This window comes from Rana temporaria, chromosome 1 (genome assembly GCF_905171775.1).
Source record: "Rana temporaria chromosome 1, aRanTem1.1, whole genome shotgun sequence".
NCBI classification, from domain to species: Eukaryota; Metazoa; Chordata; class Amphibia; order Anura; family Ranidae; genus Rana; species Rana temporaria.
The window spans coordinates 111,669,076-111,696,560 of NC_053489.1; the positions used below are offsets into that span (position 1 = coordinate 111,669,076).

A 27,485-nucleotide genomic window follows, 5' to 3' on the forward strand; every position below is an offset into this window, starting at 1 on the left:
GGGATGGGGTAGGGATGTGGTAGGGATGTGGTAGGGATGGGGTAGGGATGTGGTAGGGATGGGGTAGGGATGGGGTAGGGATGGGGTAGGGATGTGGTAGGGATGGGGTAGGGATGTGGTAGGGATGAGGTAGGGATGTGGTAGGGATGGGGTAGGGATGTGGTAGGGATGTGGTAGGGATGGGGTAGGGATGTGGTAGGGATGGGGTAGGGATGTGGTAGGGATGGGGTAGGGATGGGGTAGGGATGGGGTAGGGATGTGGTAGGGATGGGGTAGGGATGTGGTAGGGATGAGGTAGGGATGTGGTAGGGATGGGGTAGGGATGTGGTAGGGATGTGGTAGGGATGTGGTAGGGATGGGGTAGGGATGTGGTAGGGATGGGGTAGGGATGTGGTAGGGATGGGGTAGGGATGGGGTAGGGATGGGGTAGGGATGTGGTAGGGATGGGGTAGGGATGTGGTAGGGATGAGGTAGGGATGGGGTAGGGATGGGGTAGGGATGTGGTAGGGATGTGGTAGGGATGTGGTAGGGATGGGGTAGGGATGTGGTAGGGATGTGGTAGGGATGGGGTAGGGATGGGGTAGGGATGGGGTAGGGATGTGGTACGGATGCACACAGTAAGGATGGAGCTAGAGCTCTGCAAGGCTGCTGATGACATCTAGCAGTGTGTGATCCTGTATGATAGCAGGCTCTATACTCAGCTCGTGTTCCTGGAAAGCAAACTCCTTTCACTGCTTTCTGCTTTTGTCCAAAGCTTGGGAACCACAAAGAGGGCTCATGTTCTAGTGAAAAGGGAACACAGCCTTGTAGCTTTCTGATGTATAAAGTCCATGGACCTCAAATTCCATTACATTAAAAAATAAAAATGAAAGCATGCAAAGTACGAAGACAATCTGATGGCATGCAATACTTTTCTATGTAACATTGGGGGCTCCTCTCCCCCAAATTAAATATTGGGACAACACAGCATTGGGGATCTCTCCATGGATCTCCAATTCCATCGAAATTGAAAAATAACTACCAGCAAAGTGTGAAGACAAGCTGATGGCATGCTGCAATAATCTATGATGTAGCATTGGAGGCTCCTAACCCCCCATGTTAAATATGCCACTCACAGTCATATGGATGGCATCTGGTGCCTATTTGTCCAGATGATTATACTTCTATCTATCTATCTATCTATCTATCTATCTATCTATCTATCTATCTATATATATATATATATATATATATATATATATATATATATATATATATATATATATATATATATATATATATGGAATGAAGATGACGGATCCTATATAAAAGGTAACAGTTCTCTTGGGTGTCATATAAGTCATTAAGTAGATTAATAATAAGCACACTGGACAGACACTGGTGTCCTCTGAATGGAGCACTGGGGACCCCTGGCTTCTATATTGGCACTCATAGTATTATATAAAATGGAATATAATACAAGAAGAACACTGGATTCTTGATTTCTGATGTTATGGACCTCCAATCTGATTAATAATAATAATAATAATAAAAAAAAATACTAATAAGCATGCAAAGTGTGAAAGCAAAGGCAATGGCATGCGGCAATAATCTACTATGTAGCATTTCAGGCTCCTACCCCCCAAGTTAAACATTGCCACTCACAGTCCTATATGGATGGCATCTAGTGCAGGGGTCAGCTCTTGTTCCAAGTTAATGAGTACATTTCTCTTAGCCTGTTGCTGCCCAAGCCTTGTGTACACTGCTCAGTGTGAGCTCTCTAGATCCTAAGAGGCAATATTGACTTCGCAGATGTTAAGCTGTATTGTTGCATTTCAATAGCTCTGTGTAAAGTAATGTCACCCCATTCAAGGGTACCAGTAACAGAGTGACTTTATGTGACTAAGGATTTACTCCAGCCAAGGAGAGAAAAAAAAGAGTATACTAAAAAAAAAATAGCAAGTCACCACCTTGTCACTTAGATTTAGTGAGGTAGTTGCTGTAAATGAACATGCTGTGCCCCATTCTGCTGCTGATCAGTTGTAGCCAGGCTGATGTGTTTTATGAGAGTCAGCGCTGCATTGTTCTACTGCTGCTGCTGGGGATCCTGCGATGTCTAGGAATGTGCAGAGTACTAAAGAGGGAACAGGCGACCCCTGCTGGACGGAGACGACACTGCACTTCGCAGCATCCCCACTGCAAAGCTCCTGTCCACGAGGTTCTCACACACCCCCTTTGTGTCATTCTCTGCTGAGCATCATTCATTTTCCTCATCTAGCCATTGCCAGATGTTAATTGGAGTTTTTTTAAATACAGGGTCATGATTCCCCCCCCCCCCCCCCCAAACCATTTTCCCCCTTTAGATCAAAGTGTAGCTCCTTGCCTTGACATATGACATTGGTTTTTGGTCTTGTGCAGTCTACCAGTCAATGTGTAATGCATTAGTGCCGGGCATTGATGATTTTGCAGAGCTGGTAGTGCCAGTTTTAGCTTGCATTTATTAGAGCCAAAATACAGTAAAACCTGTTTATTTCCTCCAATGTTAGATTTATGCTGCAAAGGGCATCCATTACCTGCCTAATCAGCTGTTGAAAAATGTTCCAGCAAGCTGTGCCAGCTTTGGTCTGTAGGGGCATAGTGTACTTGATGTGGGTATAATGTGCCAAGAGGAGACAGAGGACAATGGCATTAGAGTTACATCCTGCTGTTGGGTTTTTATCTAATCCAGATGAATAATGCAATGACTATATTGTCAGAGATCAATATGTATATGTGTGTATATATATATATATATATATATATATATATATATATATATATATATATATATATATATATATATATATATATATATATATATATATGTGTGTGTGTGTGTGTGTGTGTGTGTGAAGATGAAGGATCCTATATTAAAAGTAACTGTTTCATTGGGTGTCATATAAGTCGGTGAATGGATGAAGGACAAGCACACTGGACACTGGTCTCCTTTGAATGGAGCACTGGGGAGTCCTGGCTGGGATCTGATTTCACCTCTGGAAAGATGTAGTCCCAGATGAGTCTCTCCTAACAAAAGCCAGCTGTCTCCATGAGCCACATCTAGGGCGGTGACTGCAAAGAGAGGAGGGAGGGAGGCTGCAGTGTACAATCGGACAATGTCCAGGGAATATTCATTTTATCAATCGCCACGTGGACTAGGGAAATACAATACAGTGTGCCCTTTATTCCCTTCACACCAAACCACAGCCATGATTTATATGAAAGCTGCAAACACAGACCTTGTGTCACTTACTTGTGTCTTACGCCTGCCCGCATTGATTTTCCTTACCTGGATTTACATTTGTTGGCTTGGCACAAAAATGAAATTTATGTACAGTTTGATTCAATGGTCAGCTTAAAGCTAAATTATTCAAGACAAAATTTTATAGTGCATTGTGATTTTGTTAAATAGTGTGCAAGTTTGCATTCCTTTGAAGAGGGCAATGGGGAGCCCATTAGACTGACCCCCAAAATCACAGTTGCTCTAGAAAGGAGACTTTCCATTCACATCATCCTCAAGAAAATTACAATTTACAATCAAATGATTATGAGCTTACAATCTAATGATTATGATATATATATATATACAAAATTAATCATAATCACTTCTGAAAAAGGGGCCTCGTTATGTCCCATAAATGGACTTGAAATATCCAAGACCATCAACATATATATAAAAGTATTAACAGCTTTTATATATATGTGTGTATATATATATATATATATATATATATATATATATATATATATATATATATATATATATATATATATATATATACACATATATATACACAGTATATACAAGAAAAAGTCCAATCCAGAGCACCTAGTAAATTTATTGAGAGAGTAAAAAACTCATCAAAGAGACATAAAAAATTAACAACGTTTCGGATCCATCAAGATCCTTCATCAGGTTTGGCAAGCATATATATATATATATATACACAAAAAAAGTTTTTTTTTAGCATGTACAATTTGTGGCCTTGCCTATTTCAAGTCACTGGGGCCAAGCTAGGGGGCCTTTTTTCAGAAATAAAATAAATGTCAACCACCCACTTAGAGGAAACGGCAGTGCTTGACAACATCTTTTTGTTAAAGAGCACCAGTCTGGGGGAGGGAGAGGAGGTGGTGTATGTGCAAACTTCAGAGGAGGAGGAGGTTGCTGGAGAAAGGATCAGAGCAGTACATAGAGAGGTAAGGATTAGCCTGGGTCACTGGAGCAGCACCATAGTCACAGTGATGTCATGGTCCACAATCAAATAGCTGTCACTTAAGGTTTCTTTACTGGACACAAAGGGGAACTTCCACTGGATTTATTCTGACTTCAAAGGTTTAGGATGCATTATTTGTTGGACTGCAATGGCCATTAATATATCATGTTTAATTATTTATACTTACCCTAGAGGCAAACAGGCTAATAAAAGGTAGTGTGTACACTGCTTTTTTATTTTAATGGTGTGCTTTCCATTTTAAAGAGTTTGCACTTTTACTAAGTGTGAACTCCTGCAAGAGATCACTTCTTGTTCAATGCCCTCCCTAGTTCATTGTGTGCAGCAGAGAGCCTCTGAGTTTCCAGCAGCAGTGCCTATTCAGGGGAAAATTGGTATTACAATTTGTCTTTTCAAATGTAATAGAACTATGTTATGTCCCTTTGTCTTAACAGAGGATTTAGACTACAAATTGGATGTAACAGCAACAAGGAAGAGATTCTACTGTTGGGGGAGGGGGGTTAAGAAATGTGCACTTGCCTCTCTCACAACAAAATGGGTTCTCATGTATGGGTTTATTTTCCCTTTAAACTCTTCCCACTGATATGGCGCATATATGCAGCCTTTTGGCAGGTGGGCTTTAATGCTGAGAGACCACCAGGGGCGGACTGACAATTCATGGGGCCCCCGGGCAATAGGAGATTATGCCCCCCCCCCCGGCAATAGGAGGGACAGTATACATAAACACAGAATACACATACACCACTGAAGAGGCGGGGCAGCTATAATCTTGGGATTTTTAGACCAAAAGGATGTCGGAAAGGGACATTTCAGGGACAGATGTAAAAAAACACAGATTTTTACATACTGTCCCTGGTTTTACTGAGGCTGGCAAGCCTGATGGGGCCCCTCGGTGGCACGGGGCCCTCGGGCAGTGCCCGAGTTCCCGAATGGTCAGTCCGCCCCTGGAGACCACATATATGTGGCCCTATACAAACACTGTGCTGAGAGTGCGTGCCCAACGCAATCACTGGCGGGGACTGGAAAGCTCCCGATGCATATTTGTGATCGGGAGCTTTCCAATTATATGAATGCTGTGAAAGCCAATCACAGTGTTCACATGACCTGAATGCCCCCCCCCCCAGCATTTTGAAGCGTTTAAAGGCCTGAGAGGCAGCGGTGAGAAGGGGTTAAACTGGGGATCTCCTTTAAAGCTTAATTGAACTTTCATTTTTAATCAGTTAAATAATAAAAACAAATTGGTTTGCAATGTCATACTATTTATTTTCATTAGAAAGCAGCCACAGCTTGAGTGGAAAATCCTGTCCCCTGCCAGCATGTAGTAAAGAAGGACATTTGCTCACTCTGTGGAAGCAGCAGACTCTCTACAATCAACAAAGCTAATGCTTCCTGTTGAATGGAGAACTCTAGCTTTGATTCACCAGGCAGCGTGTCAGATCTCTGCAGAGACATACAATCCAATGAGAGCACAAAGCAAACGTGTCCAAGGTAATTAAATGCTAAAATTGATTCATAGCATCATGGAGCCAATATGTTTAGGGGGGCAGACACCCCCCCTCTTAATCAGGGCTGTGATTTATTGCTTGGGAAGTTTCAGGAGAGCATTATTCACCAGTGTAAAGACCTTTGCTCCGATGAAGGAGAAATGTGCCTGACATCCGAAACGCATTGGCTCTATTCTGCTATGAATTAATTTTATCAATAAATCACTTTGGAGACTTTGAGGTTTGTTTGGTGGTTTCATAGGCTTGTATGTTTGTGTATTCAAATTTCCCGGGTCCTTTCCCTATTTCCTGAGGATGGTCCCCATTTTGTGGAGCGCTGCTGAACTGGAGCCAGCACGCCAGTGACAATTTCAATGACCCTTTGTCAGGGATCGGATGGGAGACTGAATTGATGAGGTCGGCCTCTCTTATATCTCCTGTCCTGGCTCCGCTGAAGGTGAAACAGAGGAAGCCGAAGGACAGGAGGGACACGAGTGCCTGGAGCCGGGGGTCCTGGGAGAACAGCTTGGCAGGGTTCAGCGGCCTGGAGTAGTCCGTGATGAGTTGCGCATGAACAAGTGAAAGCCAGGCAGGTAACCGAGGGTTAACAGTGACCAGGGGCATAGACAGGAGCAAGGTCTCAGGGATAGCCAGGTTCGTCAGCAAGCGGGCAGTGAGGTACCGAATCGTAGACAGAGCCAGAGTCAGGAACGGAGCCGGGTCAGAATACTGGGAAAACATACAGGATCAAGCAGGATTACAGAAACATGCTGAAAATCAGTCAGCAAGGGCACAAGAGCCCAGACACCCTTTAAATAGGCTGTCTGGCACCAAACTGAATTAGGCTCGTACGTGTGCGCGCGTGCCTGTATCTGTGCGCATGCGTGCCCGCAATTGCGAGCTATGGCGCGCATGCGCGCATCTATGAGCCATTCTATGACAAAGACTATGCGCTTGCGCACGTCTATGTGCAAAGCGTCTTTCGGGAATTCCCTGACACCCTTAGAAAATCTGAATCCATTGCCCTATTTGTTCTTGTGATTAGACCTCTGCAGAGAGACAGTGTCCTTCACATCAAGATCAAGGGTCCTTCTCCTCACCGTTTCTTTCAGGGAACAGGCTTTTCTACTTAAGCTGTGGCTGGTAAAGCTTTTTGTTTAGATGCACTTCTAAATTAGATTGGGTTACCTTTCTGTTAATGAGCAATTTCACCCAAAACATAATTTTCTGTTTTTGATAAAGTGTGGCAGTGTTTTTTTTTACCTCTACATCTTCATAACTCCTGAAGACCCCAGCAGTGAGATCAATCATTCATTTTATTGTAGCTCTGACAGACTGGGCTACTGTAGACAATCTACTAGAAAGTGATCAGCAGAGTGCCTAATTACTGTGCCCTCTAGTGGACTTGCTATAGGAATATATGGGGCATTCACTTGGGCTACTGACAACAGTAGCTTAGTTAAAAAGTTCAGCTTGGCCCCAGAATGTGCTGGAAATGGAGAAAAGATTGTTCTGGGATCCTAAAGAGCAGAATGAAGGAAGAAATTGGCTGCACACCGACATGATAGAAGTCCATTTATTGAATATTCCATGCAAACAATGACACACACCATGGTTGCAGAGGCTGGAACAGAGGTGGAATAGTTTAACACAGCTACGCTGTGCTTACTCATCACCATCACCCATCAAGGTGATGAGTAAGCACAGTGTAGCTGTGCAAAACTAGCTCACCTCTGTTCTGGCCTCTGCAACCATGGTGTGTGTCATCATTTGCATGGAATATTCAATAAATGGACTTCTATCACATCGATGTGCAGCCAATTTCTTCTTTTATACAGTCTTCTACGGCAGGTGAGGCGGGGCTTGCACCCATGTGAAGGGGTCTTACACTATTTATTGTGTCTGGAGTCTCTCACCTGGAGCGACAATTTCCCTTTGCTGTCCACAGTCTTAAAGAGTCCTAAAGAGCAGGAAGGAACCAAAAAGAGGATCACACTTTGGGGTGGATTTACTAAAACTCAACAGTGCAAAATCAGATGCAGCTCTGCATAGAAACCAATCAGCTTCCAGGCTTTTTTTTTTTTTTTGTAAACGCTTATTTAAACAAGCTGATGTTAGAAGCTGATTGGCTACCATGCACAGCTGGACTAGATTTTGGAGTTTTATTAAATCAACCCCTTTCTCCAACCAAAAAATAAATAAAAAATCAGTAAAGTCTGTTACCACTATACCACAATATGAACCCTTTCACATAGAAAGCATTTCCATTTATACACACGAACTTCAAAATATGCCTAAAATTCTGTTTTATCTGTCTGATAGCTGGGATGCTATAAAATGGATAATAACAAGGATGGATCTATGTTAGATGTGGTTAATTATTGTAATGAAATGGAAATGCAATGTATTGTAAGCCACAATTAAAAAGTGATTTAGGGCAGTCTGCCAATTCTACTTCATAGATATATTTAATAGTACTTTTGGTGTACTGCTCACGTTTCCAAATTCAAGCAGCACAATATGCCTTTCTTTTTTTTCTCCTTACTTGGAGTTATTTTTCCTTAAATGGGCAGAAAGTGTAGCCTAATTTATTACGTGCTGAGAGTGTGCCCTTTTGGTTTATTTATATTTATACATTACTTAGCTGGAGCCACTTTTGAAGCAAGGAAAAAAGAATGATCATGGGTTATGTGTGGTAGGTATAGCCCAATGATATCACAATTTTAAAGGAAACCTCTGCCCACAATTGTTCATTTTCTTGTGGATGCTGGGTAAAATCTGAGCTCCAGGCAGTTAAAAAAAAACAACACAAATTAAAGTAGTTACCTATTTAAAAATGTCAATATTTTTGAAGGCAGCAACTGTAAGTACCTGTCTTCATATCACCATCCTGTAATTCCCTACATAGACCTGGCCATAGATGGACTGAAATTCAGCCGATTCAGCCAAATTTCTATCCATGTGTAGCCATTCCTGTTTTATGGAAGTCAATCATTAGATCAAGTTTGTCAAGTGGGAAACTTTTGTCGACCAGATGCTGCAGCCGCTGATCAATGTATTCTGACAGTGGAGAGTCCCCACTGTCAAAATACAATGGGCTAGATTCAGAAAGCCCGCCGTAAGTTTGTGCAGGCGTATCTCAGATACGCTACGCCGCTTATCCATCAGACCGTTCTCATCGGTTTGACCGATCGTGTGTACGCGGCACAAATGTTTTTTTTCTTAGAATTTCTCACTTCCTGTTCCTCCTCAGTGAGCTTGCCCCCATCATCCAAGCTGTTCTGGCTGGGGGTTAGTCAGTGTGCTTGCCCCTCTATCTGATTGGATGCAATCACTGGTTGACAATTTTCCACCTGGCCAGCAGTTCAAATTTCGGCCGAATTCAACAGGAATAGGCTGAAGTTTTGGCCATGTGTAACAGCCTTTTAAAGAGGTCAGTCATAAAAGCCCTGTATTTGTTGTTTATCTTGCAATAGGTCTTCAGGCTACTTATAGACAGGAAGAAAATGGTCCCCTTGGGAGGAAGATCAATGGGTTAGAAGACATGTCCCTCTCTTGTCACCCTCCAGACTAGTGTTTCTTAACTCCAGTCCTCAAGGTGTCCCAACAGGTCATGTTTTCAGGAATTCCCTCAGATGAAACAGCTGTGGTAATTACTAAGGCAGTAAAACTGATCAAATCACCTGTGCAAAATAATGGAAAGCCTGAAAACATGACCTGTTGGGGCACCTTGAGGACTGGAGTTGAAAAACACTGCTCCAGACAAGCAACTGCTTGTCGTTGCCCCCCATTAGCCCTCTCCAATGGCATAAATCAGACCTTTTTTTGTTTATACACCACTTTCTGTTCCATTGACAACTCAAAATTTTGGATTTCCCATCACTTTTGGTCCCAGTGACAGTGGTCACAAGGATAAATAGAGAGGATAAATATCCCCAGCAAGGACACAATAAAAATAAAAAGAACGTTGGATTTAGATACACTGTAAAATTATCAGGCCCTCTAGAATTATACATTATAACTCCAAATCTATATCTCAAAAATGAGACATTACATTGCTAAGTCTGTTTGATAAGACTAAGCCCATGATTCATGTAAGTATTTTCGTACTAACTCTATGACGTTTATAAACTTGTCACTGACTAGCGTCCAGACCTTCTAATGAATCCCAGCTTCTCGCTTCAACTTTCACTTAAAACATGGATTTCTTGAAGGTGTTTCCTTTCCTGACATCTGTTTACTGTCAATGAGCAGAACACCAGGTTCCCAGGCGTCTCTCCTTGAGCTCATTTTCATTTCTCTGACATCATCATGGGTAGGAGGCCAAAGCAGCTGACTGTCAATGAGCCTAGGTCTCCCACAGGCAGCCGAATGTACAAGAAACAAATGCCAGCTTTAATGACAAATATCCCTGTTTGTTTATTTATGCTGAAGTCCGTCACTTGATACATGTTAATACATGTTTTCTTCTTTTCCAGGTCGATATGTTGTTAGATATAAAATATATATTTTGGATATGCTCAGCATTCCACCTTTCCTATGCATTCCGAGCAGGTAAGAATTGTATTAATTGAAATGATAAACAGAAATAAAAACACCTTGTTTAGTTATATACTCTTGTACAGAGGGGACGACCCTATCAGGCCTCGTACACACGACAGAGTTTCTCGGCAGAATTCACTGAGAAACTCGGTCAAACCCGGATTCTGCCGAGAAACTCTGTCGTCTGTACACTTTTGGCCCGATGGAGCCGCCGAGAAACTCTGTCGTCTGTACACTTTTGGCCCGATGGAGCCGCCGAGGAACTCGTCGAGAAAATAGAGAACATGTTCTCTATTTTCTCGTTGTTCTATGGGAGAAGGCGGCCCGCCGAGCTCCTCGGCGGCTTCATCCCTGAACTCGACGTGTTTGGCACGTCGAGTTCCTCGGCCGTGTGTACGGGGCCTCAGTGTACTGTTGCTCATTCTATGGATATTCACTGGGAAAAGTGGGTTCTGGAGCAGGATGTATGCAATTTCATACATATTATATACATATCATATCTATTGGTTTAGCCATTGTAAAGAATGAAAATAATGGAAAAACTGGTACTGGACTTTATAGGCACTGAGATACCAAAAATATTTTAACAAATATAGATTTTATTACAAATAGATTAGAAAAGACAACCAGACAAACAGTATTTAAAAAAAAAGACTTTGCAAAGTAATAATTGTCTATAAACTATATCAGCACATAACCCATAAACTAAGGATTGATCCTGAAAAGATCATAAAGAAGTCCTTGTTGAGACAATGGTAATTGGACTAGCAGGCTTGGTACGGGTAGGTCAGAAATGTGCAGTGGCTAGGCTCTACATGTTACGTCCGTGAACGCTTCTTCAGGAGCTTTAGGCATGTATTCTATTAAAATGAACAGTAATAAACAAAAAAATCTTAAAAGCAGATGACTGATGTACATCAATAATCAATATATAACAGGTATTGAAATAACACATGCTGGCTGTTTGGCAAAAGACACATGAAACAGGGGTCCAATGAACAAAGTGCAAAGGAGACAGAATGCATCTATGGGGATAAATATAATAGGGATCGGGTATGTACACCTTCAAAGAAACATTGTAGCCATGAAAAAACGTGTAACAGGACACAAAATTGTTCATGAAATATAAAACCTTAATTAAAAAAATTATTCAAACTTACAGTATACACAAACAACCAGGGGTGATTATCAGAGTAGAAAGATGTCTAAAGTGCGGCGTGTGTTGTAAACATGAGTCATCACATGTAAGCAATGATTAAGATGTATAGGGTTAATTGCGAAAAAGGTTGAAAACATATGTGTAATATATGGAACATCTATCAAGACTATGGCTCAAAATTTTCTAACTTACCCAGATCAATGGATAATGCGAAAGAAACCCCAGTTACAAAAGAACCATCATGTGATACAATATATAGAGGAGAGGCATAGAAAGCCTACGAGTCCTATACAATGAGTGCTTCAAAGCTTCTGAGAAAGATAGGTTCTCAGTAACTGCAGCAAAGGGGTAGTGATGTATCCTGATCTATGAAAGAAACAATCCTAAAGTCAAAAACATTCGTAGCATAGCCTCAACAAATTTGCATTGAAGCCAAGGAAAGGATATCAAACACATACCATCAGTGTATTGCTGCAATACAACAGCCGCCGCCCAAGGGATCAGTCAGCATGGTAAAGGTGTAACTATCTTTTCCTTGGCAAAGTCTTTTTTTAAATAATACTGCTTGTCTGGTTGTCTTTTCTAATCTATTTGTAATAACATTTATATATATTTTTAAATATTTTTGTATCTCAGTGCCTATAAAGTCGAGTACCAATTTTTCCATTATTTCAAAATGTATGTATTTTTCTTGGTATCCACAGCACCACTCTGTGGCGATACTCTAAAAATCTTCCATTGTAAAAAATGGCTGATCGTTAACAGACAAATGCATGAAATACACAAAATAAAGATATGTTTTTTTGCATAAGTTCATGTTCATAATAAACCAGGAAAACAAAAAAAGGCTTGTAGCTTGTCTAAAGTGTCTCTGCCATAATGTCCCTTCTCAACTGGCTGGGGTTCTCATCATCCAACTTCCAGGCTCTGATGACATGGGGAAATGTTAATATGTTGTGTAGCAGTGGACAATAGGATTAGTCAAGACCATAAAGTTCATCATTAAAGTGGAACTAGACACTCCTATCATTTACAGCTCAGAAAGCTGCCATCTTAGCCTCTGTTTGATATGCAATTAACATGATGCTGCTCTGTTACAACACCAACCATTTGATGGTCTGACAGTTTGGTTTTGAGCAGAAGCCAATCATGGTATGCTTTAAATGTAACTGTTTTGGGAAACCACAAAATCTGTGGCTTTAGTTCTGCTTTAAGGTAGCTATAGACATGGGGCAAAAATAAGAAGATCGATGCAGATGAACAATCGTTGCATGAACATATACAGTTGCATTGGCCAAATGTACATTATTGGCTTTTTACATAGAAATTGGTTTAATATTCCACTAAGTTTTGTAGGGGTTGGTGGGTTTCACCTTTGATTTGTTTGGGCTAGTGGATGACAGATTTGTCAGCATAACTGGAAAATTTGAGACTGAGCATATAATGACACTACAGGGTTTATTTACTAAAGCTGGAGAGTGCAAAATCAGGCTCACGTCTGCATAGAAACCAATCAGCTTACAGGTTTAATTGCCAAAGCTTAATTGAACAAGCTGAGGTTAGAAGCTGATTGGCTACCATGCACAGCTGCACCAGTTTCTTAGTGCACCAGTTTTACTAAATCTACCCCAATGCACGTGCATAAGTTGAATGAAAACTAGTGGTCACTAGATCCAGAGATATAGGCAGCTGACTTTACATTCAAAGCTCAACTTTGCCTGCAACAGTTGAGCTTAACATTTCCTATTGCTCCTTTATTATACTGGGTAGCCAAATAGGAGGACAAGATGATGAGAGGCTAAGCTAAACTTTTAAAATAACATTTGGGATCTACATTTAACATCAGCTGTCTATTTCTCTGGATCTAGTGTTTTCAGCTTGAATTGCTCATTTTTGGAGGATGCCGGAGCTCAGTCAGGGATAGGTGCTGCAGAGTGTTCCACAAAAAGCTGAGCAAACATGTCTACTTCCATGAAGGGGGAGGGGGATATGGGTGGCTGCACAGCTTATCGGTAGAACAATAGTTTTTCTAACCTAGTTGTGACCACCGCCCAACTGGGCCTTGACGTTGGACCACCCACGGACAAAAAAAATCATCTTTTAAAGAAGCCTAAAAGTAGCCAGGGTATACTGATTGAATGCATCGGATCATGCTTAGCATATTAGTTAAAACTATTGTAAAGACTTTTTTCTTAAATAATTAACAAATGTATACAAATACTGTAGCTGCTGACTTTTAATTTAAGGACACTTACCTGTCCAGGGATCTAGCAATGTCCTCACCTGAGCCGAATCTTTAATCGGCTTCGGATGCAGGTGCCGAGCATCTTAGGTAAGGGAAGCCGGCAGTAAAGCCTCATGGCTTTACAGCTGGTTTCCTACTGTGCATGCATGAGTCGCACTGTACTTTCTGATTGGTCATACAGTCTCCCATGACCTGTGTGTGTCTCAGAAGGCTGCAGGGGAAAGGAGGAGAGGCTGAACATCATTATAGATCACCACAGTGATCTGAGCAGGAAGTGAAAATGGGTACCTATCAAAACCAGGTACCCACTCCTCCCCAAAAAGTGCTAAATGTGGCAGTGGAGGGTGCAAACAAGCAGAGTTTCCCCTTTTGGGTGGAGCTCCGCTTTATGGATATTAAGGAAGCAAGCTTTCTGGATAACCTAGACCCTTTCGTCAGGCTGAAGAAGGAATCTAATTTATCCCGAAAGCTTTCATCTTTAATAAGTTAAATCTGAAGTTTTGTTTAAAACATATTTTTCTCTACATCTTTAGTTACATTACTTACCTGTAATAAAGTAAGTCCTATGATGTGCATGCTGCTGGTTTAGGTCTTCTCTGAAGGGCTGCCCTATCCTCTTCTTGTTGCCGAACTTCCGGTGGTGTTGGGGGTTGACCAGTAGTGTATTTAGGTTTTGTGCTGCCCTAGGCCTAACTAAACTTGTGCACCTCATAATTTAAATATGATCCACCCCTTTCTGTCAAGGCCACACTCCTTGCTATTTAAGACCCGCTCTGAAATTTTTGAGTAGGGACACTAGTTCTGCTTTATGGGGGCGCTAGTCTAAGTTGCCTCGCAGTCCAGTCTGCCCCATAAGACTGGCGCTACAACTAACAGTGTAGCGCAAGCCGGAAGGGACTCTTTCCGTGCTGCCCCCCTGCAAAGTGCTGCTCTAGGCCTGGGCCTTGTTGGCCTAGGCCAGGATACAGCGTTGGGGTTAACCCCTGACCTCTGCTCTATTGAACAAAGATCCTTCACTGATTACCTTGCCTATAACAAGATCTGTGTATGGGGGGGAGGCTGATCAGTCACATGGTTCTCTTATCCATTCACAGATCATGTTACAGTCAGTGTAATCAGTGAAATTAATGTTCTCAATGGGGGAGAGGGCAGGAGAGGACGTGTCTCTATTGGATTGTCTTTAGTGCAGCTGAGCCCGGAGACCTGAACCTGTTAAACTAAAAGTTCAGTAGCAGTAAGAGGACAGGACAACCATGCAGTGAATATTTCTACACAAGCCAGAAGCCTGCACATCATATGGCATTCTTCATTATAGGTAAGCAATTTAACTTAAGCTGTAGAGAAAAAGTGTCTTTGGCTCAACTTCAGCTTTGAGTTAGCCAAAAAGAGTATGGCTTAAACTCTAAACCTCCTGCATTAATCGATAGCTAACTCTACTACTGCTACTAAATTGTATAGTACATGTGACTGCACTTGGGTCATAGCTCTTTGGCTTGTTAAACAACTTCAGTCATGTTTTAATCCTTGTGTAAGTATTTTGGCAGTATGTCCATTAATTCATGCTAACATGCAGAATTTTGCAGCTACAGCTGAGAAATACCTCTAAGGCTACAGCTGAGGTCACCGGTCTCCAGGATTTTAAGATGTTCAGCTTTATTTTCCCAGAATTCTTTATATTTTCACTATGGCTTATACAGTAATTATGATCCAGTGTGACAAATGGAACAAGATTAAAATGTCATTATTCTATGAAAATGGACAATTAGTAAACTATTCCATGACTTGAAAGATGCCAATTATAGAAACTTTTCATGTTCGTGCCAGGTGGAAAGAAATCTCTTGTTATCTGGAGTTAAAAAAAAAAAGGATTGTGTAAGCAGAAAGGTAGCAGAAATATAATTCTTATATTAGCTGCTTTATATTTGTCTACCCTTCATTAAACTCACAGTAGGTTATGAGGATTAAACATGACCTACATATTGGGACAGGGAGTAGGAAATGGTACATATCAAATAAGTGGTTTTAACTTAAAATAAAATACTGTATTTGCTGGCGTATAAGACGACCCCCTAATTTTCCAGCTAAAATGCTGGTTTTGGGATATACTCACCGTATAAGACGACCCCCTTTCCCCCTCACTGTGCCATTGCCTCGCCTCACTGTACCATTGCCTCACTGTACCATTGCCTCACTGTGCCATTGCCTCACCTAAATTCACCGATCTTCATTCCTTTATGCCTGGCAGAGTGAGTCAGACTGCAGGCGTCCATTTTTTAAAAGCCACGCCTCCTCCTTGTGCTGTTCTGTGATAGGCGGAACACAGTTTCCCAGAAGAGCCTGTGTTCAGTGTTCCGCCTATCACGGACATCCTCTCGTCCGAGGCAGAGGACGAGATGATGTCAGTGATAGGCGGAACATTAAACACAGGCTCTGCTGGGAAACTGAGTGTTCCGCCTATCACGGAACCCCACGAGAAGGAGGCGCGGCTTTTAAAAAATGGACGCCCGCAGTCTGCATCCAGCGTATAAGACGACCCCCGATTTTTCAGCCATATTTTTAAGTGTAAAAGGTCATCTTATACGCCAGCAAATACGGTAATACATTGCAGAAAAAAAAGAAATAATATAAATCAGAATGAAAGCATGGGAAGAGAGAGTACAAAGTCTTTAAATTGAACCTAGCATCAGATATATATATTTTAAGTTAAAGGGGTTGTAAAGGATAATTTTTTTTAAATAACAAAGCTGTCATACTTACCTCCACTGTGCAGTTTGTTTTGCACAGAGTGGCCCAGATCCTCCTGTTCTGGGGTCCCACGGCAGCTTTCGCGGCTCCTCCCCGCAATAGCTAACCCCCTCTGGGAAGCTCTCTTGCGGGTGAGCTCCCATCCATAGTCGCCGAGTGTATGACTCGGCCCCGCCCCCGGTGGCTGCATCATTGAATTTAATTGACAGCAGTGGGAGCCAATGGCTGCGCTGCTATTAATCTATCCAATTTACGCTGAGATTCCGCGGAGAAGAGGACGCCATGGACGCGCAGAGCAGGTGAACTGGCTCAGGTAAGTAAAATGGGGGGGCTGGGGGGTCGGTGACAGCCAGGTGTTTTTTCACCTTAATGCATAGGATGCATTAAGGTGAAAAAACACAAACCTTTACAACCCCTTTAAGTTTAAGCATGCTAGGTAATGTATAGATCACAGTACTCCTCTGACTGTACCTTCAGCCCCTTCTTTTTCTCGAAGGATGGAGTCATGTTTGTTTGGGCATCATCCAGGTTCACCATCTACTTCCTGGACTAAGATAATGCTGCTAAAGGAGTTGAGAATCTTCACTCAATGTGTAATTAACAAACAGGAATATGCTTTTTACATGATGGAAGAATTAAAGGGAATCTTCACTTCACTGTATTAAATAATGATTCTCAACCGCTTTAGTAATTCATCAGGCTCAGAGATGACACCATGTAAATGTACCACAACAGTCATTTAAATCCTGTTGCCTGTGCTGTTGCATTCACAAATCTCTTACACAGATAAGCCCCCTGCTGCAGCCTCTCAACTTGTTACTTTACTAAAAGATAAAGTGGGCATATACTGCTCGATCGACTGATTCCTGCTGACTTGGCCAACACTGAAGCACTGCCAGCACCTCTCTGTTTGTTAAAAGTCAATTGTTCAATCAACGTTTGTCAAAGGAGACTGTTGGAACAGTCCTGCATTCAATCAGATTCAGGTACTGTTTGGGTATTCTGACAGACAGGAGCACTTGCTGTCAGAATACAAGAGCCCAGCTGGAGGGATTAGTCCATTCTCACTGTTAGCCTGGATGGAGGAATCTTTTGTTCAGCCTGTGAGAAGAAATACATACATGTATGGCCAGCTAGTCTGATCACTGGGGAGAGGCGACGTCATCCAACCACCAGCTGCTTTTAACGATAAATTATGGATCATTTATTGAAAATAATAATCTTTTTATATATTGCGGCATCAGAGTTGTATTCATTGTAAAGTAACGGAAAGGTGCATTTTAAAGAAGAATATATAAGGAACTTTTAAGAAATATTATCCTTCTCTCATTGTTTAAAAATAACCATGCCCAAATGCTATAGGTTAATGTTCTTCAGGCACATGTTAAACAAAAATAGGACTAGTGTTTGTGCATTACTCCTCTTAAAGCGGAGTTATTATTATTATTATTATACAGGATTTATATAGCGCCAACAGTTTACGCAGCGCTTTAATACAGGCTTTTTTTATTAAAAGTCAGCAGTTACAAAAAGTGTGGTTGCTGACTTTTAATAAACAGACACTTACCTGTTCCACGGTCCAGCGATGCGGACCAGATCCTCCACCCCTCCTCTCCTCTGTGCCTCCACTGAAACTGTGGGCACCTGGCCATGACAGCTTGTGTCTTCACGGCCGGGCGCACACTGCGTATGCACGAGTGGCGCTGTGCTTTCCCAGTGGACAGGCAATCTTCTGGGACCTGTCACGTGTCCCAGAAGATTGCTGAGAGGGAGGAGCCGCCTAGGGGGAGAGGAGGAGTCACCTAGGTGGCCCATAGGCGGAAGCAAGAAGTGGGACAGGAAGTCCCCTTCAAAACTAAGCACCCACTCCACCCCAAAAAAAATTACATGCCAAATGTGGCATGTATGGGGGTGAGGAGTGCTTAAAGGGAAAGTTCCACTTTTGGGTGGAACTCAACTTTAAATCCACTCCCAATCACAGAGTATGCATGTTCTCCCCGTGCATGCATGGAATTCCTCCCACACTTCAAAGACATGCTGGTAGGTTGACTGGCTCCTGTCTACATTGGCCCTAGTATGTATATGTATAAATGTGAATTAGGGACTGCTCTCCCATAATACAATAGGAAGTTGCCCTACTTTCTCTTAGTTATATATGATGTCCATCATTACAATGTATAAAAAGTCATAGGCATGTATACACATATCAGCCAACAATGCCTTACTATCTAGAAACCAAATCAGGCAAAAAATTGTGCCAAAAAATTGTGTAGGAAATATATCCTATTACACTAAAAAGGAAACTCCTCAAGGGAACTTGTCAGAAATTCTAGAGTGTTGGAAAAGACCTTGAATATAATAGTGAAGTGAGACCAACTAGGTCAGCTCAGAGTACAACAAACAGTGTTAAGCCCCATACACATGGGCTTACACATGGGGTACAAAAGATAACGGCCGGCATTCTGCCCATGTGTATGTCGGTCTGTCGGATGTGCATGCTGGAAAACCAGCAGCCGACCGATTCCTGATCAGTGCTCCCAGTAGTCCCAGCCAATAGCAGAGTTCTGGTAGGGGGTGGGGGGGCATCCCCCTGTCAGAACACAACAGCTTAGCAGGGGAGATCTCTGGACTAAGCTTGCATGGTTAGTACAGCGGCTCCCGACCGGAGCTGTCAGTTTACCAGGCTTTAGTGTGACCTCCATGAGTGACATACCAGTGTGATCTTTAACTAAAGCAATTCATAGAGATTGAGGGAGTAAATAAGAGCAAGATCAGCTAAGGAGATAGCACTAGCCTTGTGGAATTTGCTTCTTTGTTCATGGATGCTGCCTGCAACAGACAGTGACTACTGTGGGTACTCTCATTTTCCCACTTGAGGTGTTCCGTTTTTGGAATACCGTATATTTTCTACACACTTCTTTTTATAAAAGTCCCATAAAGCTTATGTTTTGGATCAATTGGCTACGGTGTGGTGAGTTTACACAACCTCATTCTGTCATATAAGAATGGATACACATATTCTTCATGACGTGGAGGGTTTTGTATGGGAAAAGATGTAAAAGTGCTTTCAAGTAATTTCAACAGCTCATTATTTTTAAATAATAACTTACAAGTCTATTATTCCCAAGTCAGCATTGGGTCTGTTAATTAAAACAGCACACTGTTGGGAGTTTTCAACAGCATGTTGTGAGCATGGGAACTTTTTCAGCCATGTGGCACTGCCATGGACCTTACAGCCATGAAGATACTTTGCATAGTTTTTCTCATGGATGTGAACAATGCTCTGCTAAGACGCTGTGGATAGAGTTTTTTAGGTTCAGTTCACATTTGACACAATCTAAGCACTGAATTTTGATCAGAGGTGTCATAAAAAGACAATTTGTGTGTGTGTGTATATATATATATATATATATATATATATACAGTCAGGATATACTGTATAAAGAGCAAAGGGAAGCCAGAATGCTGAAAACAGGTATAGAGGCACTCATTAGTCTTGCAGTGGAGATAAATCAAAGCATTTTGTTGGGAATGTTTCAATAGAGCTCAGTCCTTAGGAAAGGTGAATGCTGTATTTAATGCAATTAATGGATGGTCAAAACATACTTACCATAAATGTACCTGGGCTTTCTTTTAAGGTCTGTTACATAGCTACATAACAAAGTTAGTCTGGTTGAAAAACGTCCATCCAGTTCAACCCACAGAAAAAAAACAGCTGATTCAGAGGAAGGCAAAATTTTTTTAATAAAAATAAAGTTGTTCACATGCCGTCTCTAGGAAAGGGTTTTTATATCAGTGGGTCCCAGACAAGAAAAATATACAATATACTTTTAAAAGGCATCTATTGCAGTATTTTTCTCAGCATCTTAAAATGGTAAAAATCACTGGCAAGCTGGTTCTACATGTCAGCCTGATCTCTCTTTCACAGACATGATAATAGCGCTGTACACCATTAACATTGTTCCAGGTGGTCTTATTCTTGGTAATCTCTATCAGATGTCTGGTTAATGTCAAGGAATGTGAATTGCAATAAATACACTGAATACAGAGAAGAGTATACAGGGCAATATACAAGTAGAATATTGGCAGTAGGAGGTCATGGCACCGTTTAAAACAACTATATTGATAATAGAATATATTTAGTAAATTGCTTTTTTGACCTGTGTTTTGGACATACCCAGTCCCTCAGGCTTTTACTTATCCATTTCCAACCTGTCAGTCAAAAACGACTTCAGGACATATGCACACAAACTTTGACATATACGCTGATTAACTGTTCTCAAGGGACACATTTTTTAGTTCTAAGTGTAATTGTTTTCTTTTTCAAGGGATTTTGGCTTAAATATATTTATGCTGCACAACAAATCTTATTTGGTCTGTTCAGTGGCTTTTCAATATAAGCCTAATAGACTGAAGTAATTGCTCATTCAAAGGCATTGTTAAGCTTGTGCAAGTATGGATCTTTTTATTGCTTAATAGCCTTTCCTCCCACTAAGCTTGTCCCAGTGTGTTAGTCATAATCTGCCTGTTCTTTATCAAGAGTGTCTTATCTTTCAGTTGCTATCTTTTTTAAACAAGATGACTGTTTATGGTCTTGGATTTCCTAGTCCACTTCATTTGTGGCAGGTGTCAATATCCCAGGAGTCATTAGTGAAGAACCATTTTCATCCCCACACTCTAGACATTAATGCTTTCCTTTGTTCACTCAGCTTTGACATGGGAAAAATCCAAGGTACTCATTGGAAAGTGCTGTTCTATATGTGTCATATACTATAGCTAGAGCTATCAAAGCACTCTTAAGCTGGCTTTAGACGGTTCAAATCTCGGCTGGTTCAGAAAAGACTAGCTGAGATTTTGAACCATGTATGGGCAGGCTAATTGTACCCAAGTCGATTCATCGATCGACTTGGGTACAATCAGCACGTTGGATCTTTAGGATGCGATTATAACTATTTTCTATAGCTGCTTGTAATAATCACTGTGTTTTCCTGGCAGGGATGCCCCCCCCCCCCCCCGTGGTTGAAGGAAAGAAAATTGTATCATCTATGGCCTGCCTTTAGTTGTATAAAATGACTTCTTTGCATACTAACCATTCACATTAAAAGGAAGCAGATGACCATTATAAATAATTTTAATCATTTGCTTATGTTTTAAGCTGAGGAATGCACTAATGCCTCTGTCATTTGCTTTAACAGTCATTTAGAAAAAGTTAGGATTATTGTGGCTGCTATTGCTCACTTGTGCATGCTCCAGTGCTTTCATCCTTATCTTGGCTATCAAACCTCACCAAGAAAGGAAGTTCAGACTTTTCAGACTTTACTGGCTGCATGCATGTTCAAGGGCAGTTGAAACTTGATGAAGCCAGAATCAAATTGACACGTCCTTTGTAACTTTAGAGAAAGTGCAATATCGACTATTCTGTTAGCAGTCCACTTTCAGCATTAATGCATATCAAAGCAGGATCATCCATAAGTCAACCAAGGCAAGAGCCTAGAACCTGATGGACGTTATAGGGTCCAGCCACTACCAATAAGCTCCTGCAGTAACCAGAAGATAGCACAACTAATTAAAGCTGTGGACATGCCTGTCACTTTACAAGAGAGGATAACTTGTAGGCAGTTAGCACCTATACAATAGGTTGGGAATTCTTCTATTGCAATTCTTATTAATGTCAATCAAAGGGTTGAGGGTAACCAAAGGCTACCTAGGGCTTTATTTTGATTTAATCTGTCTGATTGCTGCAGTTCTGTAGTCTGATACATAAAACATTTTATTTGTATAGTATGGGTTGTTAATTGGGCAATACGGTCATCAAAGACAGTCTAATATCATACCAATAAGTAAAAAAAAAGCTTTTGCATTACTCCTGCAGAATAAAAGGACCACCCACTAGCCCACTAGTTTGGCAAAGCCTGCTGGAAGTTGTAGTGGCACTGCATTTTGCCTAAACCCATTATTTTACAAGTATTTAAATGAATAAATAAATGGTCCCAGCCAGCATGTTTTCTGTTAAATTGAAGGTTACTAATACCATGTCTGAGCTTTATTAGTAGAACTTTAAAGCAGAGCTCATGGAAGTAGCGGCCGAGTTAATCCTCACAGTAGCAGCTTAGGCTGTGTCTTTCTAGGACTAGTTAATGGTCATAAAGTTAAGATGATGTGTGCATATGGAATTTCAATTAGCTTGGTTTTCAATGATTTATAGAGAGTCTACATCAAGTAATTGATCCCTCAGCACCTAATGCCTGTTTAACATCCTTCTCCTTATAGTATCGTAGCCTTCGCCACAATCCATCTGGTGAAAACACTGAGGCTTTTGTTCCGGCACTATTTATTGCCTACATGGTCAAACCCCAGTTCTGTTCCTGTTGGATGTACTCTCTCTCCCAAACTGCAAATGACAAATTGTTACATTCTGAAGTGTGAAAATTCAATTCCCAATTATTCCAAAATAGTGAACTGTTGTATGCTTAGCTGGGGAAATTGAACGATTTCCAGAAAGAACACATTACTGGCGTCGTTTCTTATTTTCACAGTGCTATAAATATGAGCGTGAAAAGGATTTCTTGATAAAACAGAGCAGATATTAGTCGGACATGTTAGCCATGACCGCTGTGGAGTAATGCAGAATTTATAAGGAGACATGGTGCATTGAAGGTTGCTGCAGCTGGTCTTAGCCCTAAGAACTGAATAGGGAAACTTACACATAAAGCTAAAGGACATAAGGTAGTACAGGTCATAGGGTCACGGAGTAGCTAACAGTAATTTGTCATGTTTTTTTTATGTTTAGAACACCTTACATGGATATAACTTAAATCTTAACTTTAGGCATATATACAAGACACAAATAAATGCTTTCCATTCATTTGTGCATCTTTACGAGTACTTTTCTTAATGCAAAGTGTGTGAGTGCTAGATTTCCATTTGATATCGGCCGGAGGCATAGCTTGAAGCTTGTGGGACACAATTCAAATCTGACTTGGGCTCCCCCCCACTACCACCTGCTGCCTTACTCTGAGCTGCCAAGTGAAAGTGGTGGGCTCATATGTAAAAGAGGAAATTCAGAGGGCCTGATCTAGAACCCACCCTGGGCTGGCCCTCTGAGTGGTATACACCACTTTCACCCCACAGCCCTGAGTGTGGCCTGGCTTTCCCGAGTAGGACGGGGAGGGCTGTACTGGGCTGGATGCAGAGAATGAGCAGGGAGTGCCCCACTGGGGAAAGGGCTTGCCTCATCACTCTGTGTAGGTAAAACCAGGAACCTATGGGAACTACACATGGTGACACTGCAAGTGCTTTTCCCCAGCGACACAGTGTAATACTTAGGCCCCATACTCACGAGCAAACATGTCTGCTGAAACTGGCCCGCAGGCCAGTTTCAGCAGACATGTTTGGTCGTGTGTGGGCGCGAGCGGGCCGAATTCCAGCAAACATTTGCCCGCCGGGCCTTTTCCCAGCAGACAAATATTCCTGGACTTGTTTTAAAACAGTCCGCTGGAATTCAGCCCGCTCGGACATGTACGGTCGTCAGTACAGACCTACCGTACATGTCCAGGCGCCCGCCGTCCCTCGCATGCGTCGAATGACTTCGACGCATGCGTGGAAGCATTTTAAAGGCGGGCCGCCCACGTCGCCGCGTCATTGTCGCGGCGACACCGCGTCATCGACGCGGCGACACCGCGGACACGCCCCGCGTATTGTTTACGCGCGGACTTCTGTACGATGGTGTGTACAACCATCGTACAGAAGCCCTCTGGCAGACATGTATGGTGGAAACGGTCCGACGGACCGCTTTCACCATACATGTTTGTCCGTGTGTACCCGGCCTTAATGTGACAGAAAGGACGCATGGGTTCATGGGCGGGGTCACCATCGCAAAAACTCCTACTTTCCTAGGGTCCCTTTTTCTACATTCAAAATAACTTGCATTTGCCGTTTTCATTTTCATGTCTACTCTGCTATTTGGCACTAAGGACAGATATAAGGACACGTTAATGTGAACCAAAAGCCCAAACTTTTTTAGAGTTGAATGTTTTGGCGAGGGTAAAGACTGGCTAAAATGCCATGTCAGGGTTTTTTGACTGTTTAACTTTGGGGAGATTTTCATTTACTCCCAGTTCATAAGACACAGCAGAGGTTAGAGAAGATATCTAGGGAATATCCCCTTGTAGACAGCTGTCCACAGAAGAGTTTTCTTCATTGGAATATTTCCCCTCTTGTTCCTCATTTCTTTTTGATTTCTTACTACTTTCTCCATTGGAAACAATAATCCACAGGAAAAATAGAGAAGGGGAATCTCCCTGGCAGGGATACAGACACCAATTAAAACCTAGCGGAGTAGATTTGTGGCACTGGAAGCCTGGCTTGTTCTTATTGTTGTTCAATGGAATGGAGGTATAGTTGGTATAGGGTGCCTGAACATTGGTCTGGCGAATTTGTGCCGGCAAAATAGTTATCACAGACACCTTGGATTGTGATAGATATGAGTAAATCTCGAATGAAAACACTGCATCTTCATATTAGTGCAGATTTAATTGTCTTTCAATGTAAGAATCAGAAAAAATGTGTCCATAATGGCAATGAGTTTTGGGAGCAAGGTTTTTGCTCCTGAAATGCATTGGCTCTGTGTACATTTAGAGTTTAATATCATGGAGTGGTGCTTCAGTTCATGATTTACTCAGCAATCAAAAATTTAACAAGGATTCTAACCCTCCCCCATTCTATCCAGAACTAATTAAAAAAACTTAGTATGCACTTTAAAAGAATTCTTGCAACTTTAAAATCTAGGATCTGTCTACTGGGAAAAGAAAACTGCACATTTTACTTATGAAATGGGTGCATTTGAAGACTTACACAATTAGCTACACCGATTGGTGTCAGCTTTTAGTCTACATTTGAAAACTGCCAAAGAGTATTTTACATAATTTATTTATTACAACAATTTAATTATGTTTTTGTGCAATACCATAAAAAATCCTAGGAGAGGTTCAATGCATTAACATCAGAATAACACCTCCATGGCCGAAGACAATATAATTTTATCGGAAAAGTGATAGTCCGGTTTTACAGTCAGGCATATGTTTCCGTTAACATGGAAGATGTTGATTGTGCCTGAGTGTTTTGACTGGGGTCATGTTATACAATGGAGTGACAGTTTGACAGCTATTTCCCTCTTGTCAATGTGTGATATTGTGATTATGGAATGACACCATTAAGCACTTAATGAAGCCTTTTGTGCTCACTTGATCCACTCCACACACATATCACAGGTCCATATGTTACTTTTTATGGAAATAAGTTTAGCTATTGCTACAGCCCCTAACAACAGTTATTTGTAGTCTCTAGGGAAGTTCTATTAAGCCATCTACTTTGCCAGTAAGTGCCATTAATGCCTGGGAAATTCTAACAGCCTCTCTAGCAGACTGAAAAGTGATTTATAAGCTGGGTTTGTTAGGAAAAAAAACCCAGCCCTCTCATTTAAAAAGAATTTAGTATTTCATCAGCTTTATCTAACAATAGCAGGATTTTGCTGCCAACGTGCTTCAAACACTAAAATGAGACTTAAAACTTGTTTCTGTTAAGTTAAACTTGTTCCATTTTGCTTAAAAATTTGCCGGGATAGTTAAATTATAGGGGGAGCTTTGTAGATTGCTAATGATAATAATTGAGAACAAATGTCTCCTTTTGTGGTTTCTCTTTGTTACTGTAATGTTGGTTTTAAAAGTTTAGCTTTATGTATGAGTTTGGTTACTAAGTATTCAGTGAAAAAAAATGTAAAGGCGTATATATCATTCTTTAAATTGGTTCTAAAGGTAAAAAGTTTTGAACTTTAATGCATTCCCTACACTAAGGTAAAACATCATTTTGCCACTTGCTGTGCTCTTCCCCCGCCCAAATACTTACCTGTATTGATCCAGCGCTGTGCCCATCTGCTGGTCTTTTACCCTCTCTCCATGCTCTCACTCACAAGCTTGGCTGAGTGCAGCGGAACCATTGGCTTCTGTTGCAGTCAGTCGAATCCTGTGAGCAGAGACTAGGGGGGGTGGGACCGAAATGTGTTGTGCGTGTCAATGGACACACACAGCCAGGCTCTGGATTGAACCTGCATGTCTGCCCCCATGGCAAGCGCTTGATATGGGGGCAGACACAGAAAAGGAGTAGCCAATATCAATGGCAGGGGACCCAAGAAGAGGATGTTCGGGGCTGCTCTATGCAATACAATATTTTAGTTTAAAAGATTGCCTTTAAAACTGTTTTAGGCCTTCTCTACAGTAGTGGTAAAAGTGAAATAAGGGTAAATATATTCTTTACTACATGATGTGTCATAATGAGTCCAATATTTGTGATTTTGCACTCAGGTTATCTCCTGGGTCAACCTTGCAAATGGTATCAGTGATTTTCCATGGTTGAGTAATTGGTACTGTGGACCAGCAATTTTCAACTTTTTTACCCAAGAATAACCCCTATAAAAATGTTCAGGTTTCGGAGAATCCTTACTAAAGCCAGTTAATTTGGGGCCAATAGGAAAAAATCCATTATACATTGATGATAAGTAGGAAGAATGTCCCCCTTACAGTGGTGATCAGAATGCCACCCGTACAGACAGCTAAAGAGATCATTGGTGTCCTGCTGTTGGCTTTTCCAAGTGGTGTTGATTCTGGAACTATCCTGACACCATCAAATGGGAGGTTAATCAGCCATAGTTTAAGGAATCTCTACCATCTTCTGAAGGAACCCTGGTTGAGAATAGCTGCTGTAGACTGATGCCGTGTATACACGATTAGATTTTCCGATGGAAAAAGTCCAAATTCCGATCGTGTGTGGGCCCCATCGGACTTTTTTCCATCAGAGTAAAAAAATAGAACATGTTTTAAATTCTTCTGATGGGAAATTCCGATCGTCTGTGTGAAATTCCGTTGGAGAAAAATCACACATGCTCAGAATCAAGTCGACGCATGCTCAGAAGCATTGAACTTAATTTTTCTCGGATCGTCATAGTGTTTTACGTCACTGCGTTTTGGACGGTCAGAATTTAGTCTGACAGAGTGTAAACAAGACTGATG

The 27,485-nt window shown here is 41.5% G+C and overlaps 1 protein-coding gene across 2 annotated transcripts in view; it reads left to right on the plus strand.

Moving 5' to 3' along the window:
* The window catches only part of VCAN (versican), a 136,523-nt gene that overhangs the window by 888 nt on the left and 108,150 nt on the right, over nucleotides 1-27,485 (plus strand). For both annotated transcript variants that reach the window (XM_040341695.1, XM_040341698.1), the window contains exon 2: nucleotides 10,210-10,285. In XM_040341695.1, the coding sequence (XP_040197629.1) occupies nucleotides 10,216-10,285 (70 nt within the window). In that variant the 5' untranslated portion in view covers nucleotides 10,210-10,215. The remainder of the gene's footprint in view (nucleotides 1-10,209; nucleotides 10,286-27,485) is intronic.